We start from the raw sequence: 15,048 nt of genomic DNA, 5'->3' as shown, positions 1-15,048 counted from the left end.
GGTTGAATAAAAATAGTGGGTACATTTTGTCTGACTTTGCGTTGAACACTGAAAGTTTGGGTGTTCATCAGCATAATTATCGTTTCTAGCACTAGTTGCAACGTTCATCTGATTAAAGTAAAAGTAACAATAAACAGAATGGTTTATTGCTTAACTGACGTTTTGCGCACCATGACAATGCGCATTCTCAGAGCGAATAACATACCAAATAAAATTTTACAAAATTATATACTGCAGTATATAGGCTAATGCAGTATATAACTTTGTAAAATTTTATTAGCTAGCGAAAGGTGTGCTCTTTTTAGGCGATGAAAATATGGTAGGCCTATTGTATCAGAAATCAAACCTTATGAGGAAGCCCGAGAGATTTGCCTCTAGATGTTCTAATCAAAGTGCAGAAAAACGCAAAGCTCGAAAGAGTAACATTAAATTTATATCGGCTACCCTACAGCACTTATAAATTACTTTCCTAAAATTTAGTTATTTTTTGACCTAACGTTAAAAGTTTGCCTCATCATTCTGTATACAATTGAAAACAAATTTGAATGATTACAAATAGCCATAGGACGAAAACGGAGAAATCATTGTAAAAGGTAAATACAGGTTTAATGTTTTAAAAACTAGCTCTCTAAACATATTATCTAAAGAGCTGTAGCCGCCCAGTGAGATTTGCAAAAAGCAATGCTAAACTTACCATTGTAACTCTCTAGCGAAAATAAAAATATGATAAGTAGTTTGTAGTCCCGTGGTTTAAGTAGCAGGAGATAAGCAGTTTAAGTGGTTCGCATTCATAAGTCTAATATTTCAACAATACTGTATAACAACCCATCGATACCTCTATTTATTTAAAGTAGATACACATAGCCACAACAGCAAATTGCATCGATGCTATTTTGGCGCTGATACTTTACACTTGCAATTTAAATACCAAAAACTGCCTCTGGTTACCGACCCAGACAACAAATAAACCGTGTTTTACGTTGATTCAACGTTTGCAGACGTTGAATAGGCTACGATCCTGCAGTAAATTCAAATTTTTTCTAAAAGCAGATAACTCAATTGTAATACTCAGTAAAAAAAGTACTTACAGTAGCCTACATAATATACGATTAAAATGAGCGATTTTTCAATCAAAACAACTAAAACGTTCAAAAACTGTTCTTCACTACCACGATTTCAGTTCGTAAAGTGGTTTGTTTTCCAAGTCACGCTTCCCCAGTTGACTGCGGGAAAGGTCTATTGACTGATTGCTACAGGATTATCAGTCGAACTGCAGCCTGATCACAAGATGACGTCATACTGGCTTGCAGTTGCAGGTAAGCGATTTCCGCGTGAAATGCCTCTGGCAAACCACAACCACCAGTAACGCGCGACGCTTTATTGCATACTGCGGCGTTCGCTGTGAGAAATCTCTACACAAGGATTTACATAGAAAGTTCTCTGGACCACAAACTCTGAAACTTTAATTGAAAGTTTAATTGTTTAATTAAAGTAGGCCCCATGCAAAGTTTATTGCCGTCTGGGTTATGTCGCTTCTACCTTTTTCTAGACCTCTGCTATGTTTGGCATATATTGATTTTTGTTGTGATGGTCAGAGGCTATCTGAAGTAACACGATTGTAGGCCTGTCTGAAAGAATTATCTTCATGTCATTCCTTTTAACTTCCCTCATGACTAACGTTTTTAGTTCTGCTTTTTTATGCAGGCTCATATTAAAGTGCATTTGAAGTAAAAGATCTTTCTTGTCTCACAAGACCTTTGCAGTTGCATAACGTCCATAATTGAACGATCCCACTACTATCTTACGTTTGCTGTGTAGGCCAGTTAGCTCAGTGGTTACGCGCCCGACTCAAGATCAAGAGGTATTGGCAGCCTACGGCTCTCGGGGTGTGCGCTTGAGCAACACATTTTCAAGAACTGCTCTCCATTCAGCAGCACTTAATGGAATGGAATAATTTCCTAGCAACAATACTTCAACAATCGGAGACTTCACTCTGTCAATCTTGGTAACCGGCCCTGCGTAAAAAGCCTCTACAAGTATGCGAAACTACCAGGAATAACCTATCAAGGCTTTGTCAGTCCGAGAATAAAGATTCAAAAATCAAAACCAACTATCCGTTACACATTTTAGTACTTTCTGAAAACAAAAGGCCAGTTACCTTTAAATGTGAAAGTGTTCAACTTTTCCCAGGTTAAACATACTAAAACTCAAGCTAACGCAGGTTTCCTTTAACGATAATAGCGACACCTGGAGTTGTCCATGATAATTAATCAAATGTGCAATTAGAGGTTTGGCCATGGGTGGCAATTTACATGAAGAGAAAATTGTCGGCTTCCTCGCATGTTCCACTTTCTCGTAGTTCCACAAGAGCCGTTCCGAGACAACAAAATTCGTCATTTCTGCATCGATTCAACGTCTGCAGACGTTAATTCAATGCAAAATTGGCGGATTTGCTGTCTGGGTTGTAATGTGTTATGACGTCATTCTCTTGCTAATTTTTATCTCGCTTTTTGCACCAATCTGTCTGGCGCTTTATGTTTTATTTCCCATCATAAGCATAAGAAGCTGAGTAACGCAATTAAATTTAACCTATTTACATTTATTTATAACATTTACAGAAAATGAAATCTATGGGACATTAAAACAAGTTTTACACCTGTTTAGGACCTACTGCTTACAGGGGCAGTTGGGGGAAATAAAATATCTTGCCCTACTTTTGTGAAACAAGATTTTTTGAGAACATTACGATCTCTACGTCTTTGTGTTGTTCAAGTGATAATATTTTAGTTGGAAGTGCTCTTGGTTCTAAAAAAACATAATGTGTTTTCACAAGGTAAGATTCACAACGGATATACAAAATTGTCTTCAGCATACAAAAACGTTGCACGAAAAATGGCGCTTGTTATGGATATAATTTCTGGTGTGAATAGTAAAAGGAAACAAGCATGCGCCATTTTTGGTGTGAAGTTTTTATATGCTGAAAACAGTTTTATTTGTGAAATCCCGTGAAGTTAATCCGCCCCTGGTCGACTGTCCATATCAAAGTAATGAACCCTCACAATGGGCTTGTCCGCCAACTGGAGCATTATCTGTCCAGAAACCAACCTAGACTGCTACCTCGTCACACATAGCCTACTATAGCCTGCAGTATGTACTATACAATATGTACTGTATAATACAATGCCTTCTCTTTGTAGTTGATAGCTAACGTTACCAAATGGCATTTACCACCATCCACTGACAAGGAAGTCGTTTGGTACAATCACTTCGCGGTTACGTAATCAGCTTTCCGGCAATTTTGGTTGCCCAGTTGAAGCACCTCATTTCACCTATCACTGATTCTGTTCAGCTACAGCGTGAGACTACCACTGCATTACGTTGTTTTGTTTTCCTGAATATCAAAACCACATTAATGACATAGACTTGCTTCGTAAACTGCGGCTCTATAAACTGGAGCAGATGCTATGGCAGCACTGCTGATTCAACACTTCAACCATCCTAGGCTGCTGCTTTGTCACGTGCGTTCAATGACGTCATTCTGTGGTGATGACTATAAGACTACCACACAGTTGCGTAAGTAATGGGGGGATGGATTGAGGTTAACCCTATCCCATTCAGCTGTATAGCCTACATGACTTTTTTAAAGTTTTATTGCTTATTATGGTTTGATTTGAAGCGTTATCTTCTTTTTTCTTCACTAACAACTACTCAATGGTTTTGTATAAATCGATTTTAATGAACACGTAAGTTATTTTTGTTGTGATATACAGTACCAATAACTATTTATAGACATGAAATTGTCTGTGAAGGAAGTAAACAAATTGAGTAGCTAGTATCGACATTCGTAAATTCTTCGCTTGCTTTAAGCCAAGGTATACTTTCGTTGTTTATAGCTCTACTTGACTTGGAGGCTATTGTGCACCAGTGACGAATCCAAGGGCAAGGGGGATAAAACACAGAAAAGTAACTGTATTTTCGATTTTTTTGTTTTGAAAAATTGGATGAATGCAGACTTATACTGTAGGCTATATCATTGTCCTCATAAAACCAACGCATTTTCTAGATCCTCCCCTGTTGTGGGCCCAGGCTGATCACATGTTTGGATAATTCGGCGTAAGCTCTACCACAGCGTAAGCTCTAGGCTACTGCTGTCTTGCATAGTTCCGCATAGCAAAGCGACATCTATGGTAATGTTGTGCGTGAACTGTGGTTCGGTAGGTGGCACTATCTACAGCAGCACCGTTGACCCTGCACCTCAACAGCAAAAGTTGGTATCTGTATTGCTTCTTGCAATTCTAGGTCGTCAAACCATATCGAGTCCGCTTAATACTGGCCTGTCCTTCACAAAGTCATGAAAACCACAAAGGTAACTTCATATTCACACTGCAAACGTGTCAACAAAAAAGTACAGACGCAAAAATAAACACTAAAAATTGCACATCGATAAAAATAAATCAAAGAATTATTATTTTACATTGCTAACAAAAATATGGCCGTGTCCTGGGAGAAAGCCACACCCCCTTGCATGGCAAAATGTTGAAGGCAATGATCAACTCACGCTCTCCCGAGCCCTTTGGAAAGGTAGCGATCTCCCAAAATCATCTCGGGCCCGGGTCTAAAACTACCCGCTGGACTCCCCCTGTCAACACTACATGCAAGTTGACGGCAATGATCACTTAAGCTTGTGCAGTAACGAGCAGAAATGCAAGAAAGTGAAAGTTCTATGTGGATCAATGTTGCATTCTTTTGAAATCGACAAACAAAAAATTTCCGTCGTAACAATAATAAAAAAAACTTCCCAGTTAGAAAAATTGTTTATGATTGGACCAGTAAACTTTTGTTGACAAAATCAGTTTAATTTTCGTAAGGTGCGCTAGATATTGAGTTTAGTTTACCCTTTTGCGTTTTACCCGATATAAAAAGAAAATCAAACTGGAAAATACCTAAGCTTATTTTCTTTAACTTTTCGAGATGCTTCTTTTCGCTATAAAAAAATAAACACGTTTAGTTTACAAAGCAATAAACAACGATGGCTGTATCATGCACATGTCCTCTCAGGTATTTCCTGTCTTCTACATGTTACTCTTTTTGAACTGCAAAGAAAAGTATGGTAAATCCGTTGATTCGACAAAATCTAACGTTTTCATTGCCAAGGTTGTAGAACTTTGCCCGAAAGCTCCCTTGGTTAAGGGCTTGACTTTGCAACAAAAAAACGAAAGATGAAGTGGCACTGATTCGATTCTCGGGGTGTGCGCTTGAGCAACGCAGCTCCAGACCAGCACTTCATTCAGCGGCACCTAGTGGATGAAATAATTCACTAACAACAACACTTTAACAATTGGAAACTTCACTCTGCCAATCTCGGTGACCGCGTCTGCGTCAATGGTTCAAAGCCTCTACACTACAGTCTACAAGTATGCGAAACTACCAGGATTAAGCTCCCAAAGAAGTTTTCCCAATCCGAGGTAAAGATTCCCATAAGTTTCACAGTTTTTCCTATTGTATGTCAAGTGTTGTTGACGTTGTCGCATTATTGCGGCACAATGTCGCATTATTTGTATTATGTCGCATTATTGCGACACGTTATTGCAACAGTATAACCACACAGATCTTGTAGTGATGCAGGACCATAAAAAATCTTCAGATAGAAAAAAAAAAATCATATCAGTAATCTCACCCTGCTCAAGAGTGGGGTAGGCTGTGGGTGCAGTAGCTTCACTTTGGTATGGGGGACACTGTTGCTCCATTTGATACTGCATAGCGGCTTGAGAGTTCGCGGGTACCAGAACCATAGGTTGCATCGCAGCTTGGGGGTTATTTCCGTATCCTTGGGGTACGTAGTACACCTGCCCGCCTGAACACGTGGTATAAGTTGAGACAGACGATGCTCAAATGCGAATAAGAAAACAAGCAGCAGCGTAAGGTGACCATTTTTTTGGATGTTCACTTTTTTCTCAGCAGGCTTTAAATACTCAATAGGTTTGTAGCTTGCTCAATAGCAAATCAAAATAAAAAATAAAATAAACTGATGTAATGTGATGGAAAGAGTCACTGTGCGAATGCATTTGTTTGAAACTTTCTAACAAAACGAGAACATAAAAACAAATGGTCACCTCATGCCACTGAAAACAAACTGAGCTTGAAACAACAATAGAGATGACAATTGTGGCAGGAGATGTTAATTTAAAAAGCACCGGACTCCAAGAAATCAACTTTTGAGGCCACGTCATAGCGGTCTACAGTCTATCATAGCGGTCTACAGCTATATAAATAAGCCTTACGGCGTGTGAGCCTATAACAATGATGGGAAGCTGAAGTGATTGTAGTTTCAAACTCTTGGCTTAAACTACTTGACGTTTCTTTGAAATTATAGTTTTAAGAAATAAAATTGCCACAGTGTGATCACTGAATCTCAAATCACTACAAACTCGTAGTTTCACATCTACTTAATGACAAATCTTTCCATGTTGTTAGTCTTGTGGGATGATCTTCGGATTTCCAGCACAGGCACCAAAATGTAGTTCAATATTTGCATGGTAGCAGTAGAACAAACATGGCATAAAATTACGCGAAATACGCACAAGGCTATATTTATCGACAACTCCTCAGACTAAGCACTCAAACTAGCGATTCAGATAGTTATCAAGTGTAACAGATCGGATTATAGCCAAATTAGACACTTGTACGTTGGCATGGCATTTTTATGTATCGTTCCATAATATGTGCAGTTGTGCACTGCACATTGGTCACACCTGATTGGTGCTCGGTACGTCACGCTCTCAAACAATACTACTGATTGTCATCACATATTGGGGATTATTGCACTAACTCGTAGGAAGACAATCCATCTCAACCTTACCTTGGCCTGGGTAGGCTGGGGACACAACTTGCTGCAACCCTCCAGGTGCGGGCATAGCAACCGTTGTTCCTCCAGGGGCGGGCACAGCTTTCTGCATTTCTCCAGGTGCAGGCATAGCAACCGTTGTGTTGGTGTGAACTTGCTGCATTCCTCCAGGTGCGGGCGTAACAATCGTTGTGTTAGTGTCATGCTGAAACAAAAATGTTTTGAACTTAGTTTACTTTGGAATATTGAAATAAGAACAGCTTAACTATGATTGGATTTCATTTGAAATTGTTACCAGACCAGTAATCCGTATAAGAAATCCAGTATGCTGTATTTCCGTATTAATATAAATCTTCAACCACCTGCAAAAACCTGGATAAGACAAAGCAGATCAATCTTTACAACTTGCAATTACTCACGTTTGCTTTCGAGCAACAACAATTAGTGACAGCACAGGATGTAACAAGTGTAGCAATGAGGAGTCCTATCATCACCGATCCAAGGGCGACCAAGGTTAAATCGAGGGCGAAAAGACCAGCTGGAATTACTCGGAGCTAGAAGAAAAAAAAATTTAATACAAAATTTTAGAATGAATATAAAAGATTATCATCCAATATTGACTGATTATGGAAATCATTATTCCCGAACAGAGAAAGCCTCATCTCATGTATATATATGAATATATCTCATGTATGTTTCAATGTTTCATTAAGTTTGGCAAACAACAAGTCACCAGGTGGCAGTAGCTACATATTTCACAAGTTTCTTTATAACACAAATGTTTATTGTTAACAGTGTTGGGCGCGATAACTCATTTTTCAGTTAAGCGATAACGATAATCGATTATCGGACATTATCGATAATCGATTATTATCGGACAAAAAAAAATTATCGTTATCGGACATTCATCATCAGTCGTTATCTTCGCCTGCGGCAGATTGCGCATCAACATGGCTTATTTGCTTCCAAGAGTGGCGATTTTGAGCCAACTCGCCCTGTGTCGTCAAGTGGAGTCCGGTCCATGATTGAATGGTGATAAGGAGGGAGGAAGGAAGTTTTCTTAGAAAGGCACTAGATCTAAAGGTGGATGGGAAGAGGAAACGCGGTCGTCCAAGAAGAACGTGGAAACAACAAGTGAAGGATGAATTAAAAAAAATCGGACTGAAGAAGGAAGATGCAAGGGACAGAGTGAAATGGAGAAAAGGGATAAAAACAATTGCTGCGCAGAAACAATCGGCCACCCTCACTAGTGGGGAACAAACCGACGATGGATTATGATGATGATGATGACTTTCGGCACAAATGGGTTAACTTTTTAAGTTAAATGGCACTTATGCATTCGGTTATTATTTTTGGATTAAAGTTATATCGCCAAGCTAGAAAAAAAATCGATTTTACAGTCTATAACCGAACTTGTGTTGTTATTGTGTGTGAATTTTGTCTTTTAATCTGAGTTTGTGACGTAACCGCACGTCTCACGGCAAGTTCTTGCAATTTTAGTTAATCTACTCATCTAAAGATTTAATGCGCTTAAAACAGTAAGTTTCATGTTTTGACGAGAGAGATTTTATTTTTTTACGACAATTACTAAAAACTAACACTTTCCAACGAAAAAAAAACACAAGAATAAAATAGTTGATCGTGAGGGGGCGCGTAAGACCATGTTTCCGATGTAAAAGCGGCCTCGTATTGCGACACTTTCACAAATCACTTGCCAATTTCTTTCGCTTTGCTTCAAAGGAAGTTGTGCCGCCTGTGCGCTTACATTTTAATTGTAAAATTCACTCGCGATTGCTCATTGCAGCAAAACAACAAGAGACTTGTTGCATGCATTTCATTGCATTGCAATTTGCAACTCTAAAATTTATTGTGTTGTCAGGGCCGACGCTGCAGGGGGGCGTGCCCCCTCCCCTTATAACGACCTGTGCACACACACTTCAGGCACTGAAGAAGAACTGGTTTTAATTTTAGTTTCATTAACTAGGTGGCTAGTAAAAATATTACTTTTCATGATCTTTCCACTTGTGTGTTGATCCAAATAAAATTTATCGGCGATAATCAAATATTGCCTTTGGCGATAACGATAAACGATAACTGAAAAAATAATTGAGCGATAACGATAAGCGATAAAAATTTATCGCCGATAATTATCGCCGATAATGCCCATCACTGATTGTTAACCACTAGATCAGTGGTTCTTAACTTTTTTCCTGGTTGGCACCACTTTGAAATCACTGACAAGTCCTCGCATCCCCTTCTAGAATTACTCGAAGTAATGTTGAACTCTCATAAGTAAATAACAAAACCATTGTGTTTCTTTAATCTTTTTTCATATAACTGACAATAAAATATCACAATATGTGGCTTTCCTTATAGACTACGGGGAATCTGAAAATTGCGTTTTTTATGTTTTGTGTCTCTATCCATGTCTACGATTTGCGGGATTATCCTAAGTGTGCGCGATCTGACTACCAGAAGGGCTCCTGACTTAAATTTTTCTTCAACCTATTCTATGGATCAAAAAGGAAGATAATATTGCATCAGCGGTCAAATACTTATTATTAAGATAACGACAAATGACAGAATATGCTTACCAAAAGCATAGTTTACTGAATTAATTACAGGTACAATTCAACTAGAGTTTAACTCTGCCCAATAATAAACCAAAACTCAAACTTGTCTTTTCTTCTGCTTCACTTCAAATTCAAGGATGGTTCGGCTTCCATTTCTTTTGTTTTACATCCGCAAGAAACCCAGACAAAACAGATACACTCTACACGAGAACCGGTACTCGGTAGAACAAACAAGAACGAGGCAGGAAAAACGGTAGCAACTTTAACAAGGAAAAATTCTGCCACTGCAATTGACTAGAATGCATCGCCAACCAATCATAAGCTGCGTTTTCTATGACGCGAAAAAGAGCGAAAAGATGATGATACAAAGCAAATCAAGTGATGGATTTTCTGTCAGCTGGTTGGCTTAGGGGTTAAGGTTAGGGCTAGAAAGTAGTTATTTCGTTGACTCGGGTTCGATTCCCACCACTGCTATTGCCCTTTTTTCTTCTGTAATTACCAAATAGAGTTCAAAACAAGCATTAACTCTATGGCTGAGTGCTAGAAAGGTCACAATTGGATGGTAGCCTCTTATAACGTCTTCTAATTGGTTGGCGGTTGCATTCTAGTCAATTGCAGTGGCAGAATTTTTACTTGTTAAAGTGGCTACCGGAAAAAAACTAGTCATCTCGTTTTAAGCAGTGTTGCCAGAAATAAATAGTATCTTTTTTATTGTGCAGCGGGGATCGCCACAGATTTAATGCCTCCTGGTCCCGTATTACGAGGGTTGGTGGCCAACAATCTTCTATTCTGTGATAGCATTCTCCATTCCACCGGCCCCGAGGGTCGACCTAGACCGAGACAATTATTGCAACATGGCCGATTTCGCTTTTCAAGAGTGGTGGATCATGTCTCACGTGCATGCAGTAGAAAATTCCTTACATACATATTATGCATGTGACTTGGACCACCGAAGGAAATATAATATCCTTGTCCATAAAAATAGGGATGAGCTCACGGAAACTCTTCTAACCCAATTGCACCCTCACTGCCATGGTATAGGCCTACTTACAGCCTGCTGACTGCCCAATCAATCATGTCACTGAGATAGCAAAAGACAGAAACGACGTCGAATTCTGCCTTATAAATTGTCAGCAGTTGGCTCCGAAACTACCGTTATTTTGTTAGTTAGTTATGTGAAAAATACAAAAGTTTCTCCATAGTGGTGTTAAGCAACAAGCTGAAGCTCCGCTACTTAATTTAGCTACAACAACTTAATTTAGCTCAGCTACAACAAGCTCAGCTACTTAACTGGGGGTGCTCGCATTGGGTGCGATAATATAGTGTGTTAAAAAGTTCTGAGAACTCTGTTAAAAAGTATGAAAACCAGACAATATAAATTTCTCGGCCATGTAATAAGACAGCAAAAACTGGAGCATCTCTCTTTAACTGGTAAAATTTTTGGAAAGCGGGCACCTGGCAGACAAAGACAAACACATCTGGAACAATTTAACGACAAAACAGAAACAATTATCCATGCAACATATAATAGGAACATTTGGTCTAATTATTCATCTGAGGCCGTCGATGCCTGGTTCAGGCAAGGCAATTGAAGAAGAAGAATATAGTGTAGAATACTATATTATTAATAATAAATTAATATAATATAGTGCACCATGAAAGATGGGATTTTATAAGTTTGTTTTTAACCAAAACTTGCTGTTTTTAATTTGGCGCAAAGAAATTGCTTAAAATGCCTAAAAAAGCAACCGTGCCAGTAAATCATATTAATTTTAGAAAGCACGTTCTCTCACCACTCGATCATTGCCCTCGTCATCTGTGTATTTAATTTTTTTCCTGTCCTTGGCGGCAGATAGAGCTGAAAGAGAAATCTGAGATGCAGCGAACAGCAACGCGCAGGAGGTAACAGTCAACGATGTCACGATCTGAAAATAGCAGGAAGTACGTGTCAGAAACATTTAATTTAAGATTGTGTCGCAATAATGCTAATTCATGTTATTTCGTCGAATCTGTGGCAGTTATTTCCATTGAAAGTCACCAATTCGCCAAACATAGCTGGGAGGGTTTCCAATCTTTTTTAGTGTTAACAACCAAATTCAAAACTTCAAAACAAAGGAAAAGTATCAAAGCACTGGAAATATTAAAAAAAAAATACCCATAAAATATTAAAAGTAGGTTGTAGACGTAGGCTAGATGATAGGCTCATTTCCATACAAACTGATAATAATTGTGTTTTAATTTCCATCAATTGCAACAACATGCAGTACACTGCGATCAACACAGCAGACAACAGAAAGTAGTGGAGAGACATCATCGAGATACAGCGGCGTGCTCCAGTAACTGGTCGTTACTTTTGCCAAGTTTATAAAAATTGAGCTCGATTTAGTGAAATTGACAATGCAGTCTCATTTTTTAAACCTAAGGTTACCTAACACATCATCCCTTCATCTTACCCAGCAATTAGTCTTCTTCTTTGCAGCAAAAATCCCTACGATTCCAACGCAAATGAACTGGAACAAAATATCAACAATGAAATATCAAAAATTTAATGTCATAAATAATTTGGCCGAGAACTTGCTAGAAGCGTTATCTCTCCTTACATCACAATAGCAGCTCGCGGAAAGCGAACTTCACCTCTCATCCTAAGCAAGATGCTAAATTGCAACAAAGATAAAATGTTTTTTCTGTTTATTGCAATTTTTTCCACAACTACTAGAAAAGTTTTGTTATCAAATTAACCACACACAGCCTTCCGTACAACTCACACACCACAGAACAAAACAAATCAGTTGACCTTACCACAAACCCTTGCCATATGCCAGCTCCAAGCGAAGCTATATAAAAATCCCAACAATAAATTTGACAAGTAATCTTGGTGCTCAGAATTATAGCTCCAATACCGACGCCGACAGACAGAACTCCAACGATGATTTGCGCGATCTGCAGGACAGCAATGTTATCAATGTAAAACAATACTAAGCACTCATTATATAAAGTAAAGCGGAGAATATCCGATACACAGCACATCAGTTAAGCAGTTAGTACAGTTTGTACATATCAGATAACCGGTCAGTACTCAGCACACCAGTCTACCGCACAATTTGCGAGGGCAATTCCTGGGTCTCAGTGAAACCTCAATTGAAATAATAATTCTTTATTTACTGCATAGCGCTGTATCTAGCGCAGATGTGCGTTTTTCCTTAGCGCTTTACAAAGCCGACAGTGCCAGTGCAGGCACATAGGGGGCAACTTGGTACATTATTACCCGAACCAGAATCCATTGCATTGCTGAGTAACAAACAGGAATAAAATTTAGTAGCCTGCACCTTTTAGAAAATCTTTGGTATGACCCGACGACGACAGGGTATTGAACCTACATTTATTGATTCGAAGGTAGGCACTCCAATCACTAAGCTACAAGTTATTCACGTCATAAAAAGTAAACAAAAGTCATGTGCAACACACAGGCGCGGATCTAGGAGTTTTTTTTGGGGGGGGCCAGAAAATTTGAAAATGAATTAAAAAGTAATGAAGATAAAACAGATATGAACAATCAGTGGCGTAGCCAGGAATTTGGGGGGTTTTGACGGCCGGCGGGCGAAGCCCGACGGCGTGTTCGCCAAAGGCGACACCCAGCGGCGGGGGGTCTGGGGGGCAGCCCCCAGAAAATTTTGAAAATTACTTTGAATTTGGTGCATTCTGAGAGCATTTTCAACAAAAATATTCCTGTAAAATGGTGCTGTCCGGTGGCATAGCAAAAGGATAAGATCATGTTTTCTTCGGCATTTTTTCGGTAATAAAGCTAAGTCTCTATGTTTTCTTGTTGCTAATTCCTGGCTGAGATGTTTGGTATTGGCAAAACTTGCTCTTTCAATGCAGTTTCGCTTAAAATTAGGCAAACTTTGTTTTAGAGACATAAAGACTGAAAGCATCATTTTCAATATCGTGACTTCACACGCGTGCCAAAGGGGGGGTTGTAAGTCCGCTGTGGGACTAATATCAGCTGTTTAGAAGCATATCAAACCATTCAACAATTTCTCACAAAATTTGGGGGGGGGCCCGGGCCCCTTGGGCCCCCCCATAAATCCGCGCCTGGCAACACACGACGACGACGATGTACAACATGTTTTGGTCTAATTGGGCCACGTTAGCGCAGTGAAGTTGGTTAGATAATTGCAAAAGCAAGACGACACTTACACTGAATAATATTAAACAATATCAGTGATTGTAAGAAATTTTATCCTTGGACGGAAAAGGTTCGTCGTCGTGTGAGCTTCTGGGGCCGAGGTACTATCTTTTTACTGCCCTAGATCCACGATGTTTCCAGACTAAGCTGGAAGGCTGCTAGATAGCACTAGCAGCCAGTCTTTTGTTTCATCACCAAGACACGCAGACCTTCCACTCCATTAAGCGGCTTGAAGATGGTGCAATCGTTAATGATGTAGTCTGCGGTCTGTTCCTCAGCACCACATTCACAAGTAAAGAAGTCTTTCCATATTGGTGCATGGTTGAGCGGAAAAGCCCGACGCCGTACGGAGACGGTTGAGGCGCACCCATGCCTGTCTTTGTAGTGTCAGGTTGATGGGACGGGTGTCGGCATCGGGGATGAACAAATGGAGTCTGGTGGTGTTAGACTTCCATTGAGAGGAAAAAGGTTTTTTAAACGTTAAGAACACTGTTTTAAATTGAATGGATAAAGATTCTTTTCTGTTCCCCTAAAAAAATAAAGAAAATTGAATGAAAAAAGATTCTTTTCTGTTACACTAAAAAATAAAGCTTTTGAGAAAAATGTTTCCTTGTTACATTGATTTAACGCCTGCAGACATTAAATTAATGTCGAGAAGGATCAATTAGCTTGAAAATCAGTCATGGCAATACTTACCGCAAGTCCTTTGACACGTTTGTGGTGAAATACTCTACTTTCATCTTCAGTCCCTTGAGTAGCTTCTTTGACATTAACCGAAGCACCCTCTTCACCCATTAACTTTCCTTCTGTAGCCATTCTCTCAATGCTTGTGCGACGTTGAATACAAAGCTCACAAGTTTTAAAATTTTTAACGCTGTAAAAAATGTACAACAGTAAATAAAAACTGGTGTGTATATCTGAACGGCTGTAAGTGAATTTGCAAACGCTTCATAAATCAGCTTTCATGACACTGAGGCTAAAATCTGCATACGAAATTTAATTACTTTTAGTTCTTACTAATATCCCAGCTTCTACCACGCTGGTCTGACGTCATTGCTTCCGTCACGGGAAAATATTGCCTTGAAATTGCGGGAAATCTTAAGTCGCTGAGCGCAAAACCAGCAGCTGTGTTGTTGACAACTAAATTCGATCATGTGCCTTCTGTCGTCACTTTGAAACATCCACTGCGCCAGTTCCACAACCACAAGTTTGTTTCATTCACTGACTTGGTAATTGTGACTTCAAAACCCTTCCAGTCGGTGAGCTTGACATGTCTACATTGCAGATTATAATGTCATAGTGATAGTTTATTTCTTGCCGCTTTACCGCTGGTAAGGTCTTCAGTGACTGCACTTTCCTCAATTTCTGGTATCATTTTTGCAATGTGATTGTATGATTACCTTCATGATCACCTTGCTGATTTGTAAAAGAACAAGACAATCAGT

The 15,048-nt window shown here is 39.2% G+C and overlaps 1 protein-coding gene across 1 annotated transcript; it reads right to left on the bottom strand.

The window, feature by feature from the left end:
• Window positions 1-4,352: 4,352 nt before the first annotated feature.
• On the bottom strand, window positions 4,353-14,473 carry LOC145784237 (uncharacterized). Its single transcript, XM_082596022.1, has 8 exons — window positions 14,300-14,473; window positions 12,217-12,357; window positions 11,871-11,927; window positions 11,211-11,342; window positions 7,264-7,398; window positions 6,860-7,049; window positions 5,678-5,854; window positions 4,353-5,093 (listed from the first exon to the last, which is right to left on the bottom strand). Exons 1-8 carry the CDS (start codon window positions 14,417-14,419, stop codon window positions 5,080-5,082), a joined length of 966 nt encoding a protein of 321 aa, XP_082452148.1. The 5' UTR covers window positions 14,420-14,473; the 3' UTR covers window positions 4,353-5,079.
• Window positions 14,474-15,048: the final 575 nt, after the last annotated feature.

The sequence above is a fragment of the Aplidium turbinatum genome, chromosome 15 (assembly GCF_918807975.1).
Source record: "Aplidium turbinatum chromosome 15, kaAplTurb1.1, whole genome shotgun sequence".
Classification (NCBI taxonomy): Eukaryota; Metazoa; Chordata; class Ascidiacea; order Aplousobranchia; family Polyclinidae; genus Aplidium; species Aplidium turbinatum.
This window is presented reverse-complemented; position numbering and strand designations above follow the sequence as displayed.

What these genes read in the sequence shown, in the direction of transcription:
- LOC145784237 (XM_082596022.1), bottom strand. Translation starts at nt 14,419, where the DNA reads ATGGCTACAGAAGGAAAGTTAATGGGTGAAGAGGGTGCTTCGGTTAAT. An exon ending in GCATATGGCAAGGGTTTGTG is followed by an intron (nt 11,928 to 12,216) that starts GTAAGGTCAACT and finishes ATTTTGTTCCAG; the next exon opens with TTCATTTGCGTTGGAATCGT. An exon ending in ACGAGGGCAATGATCGAGTG is followed by an intron (nt 7,399 to 11,210) that starts GTGAGAGAACGT and finishes TTTTTCTTCTAG; the next exon opens with CTCCGAGTAATTCCAGCTGG.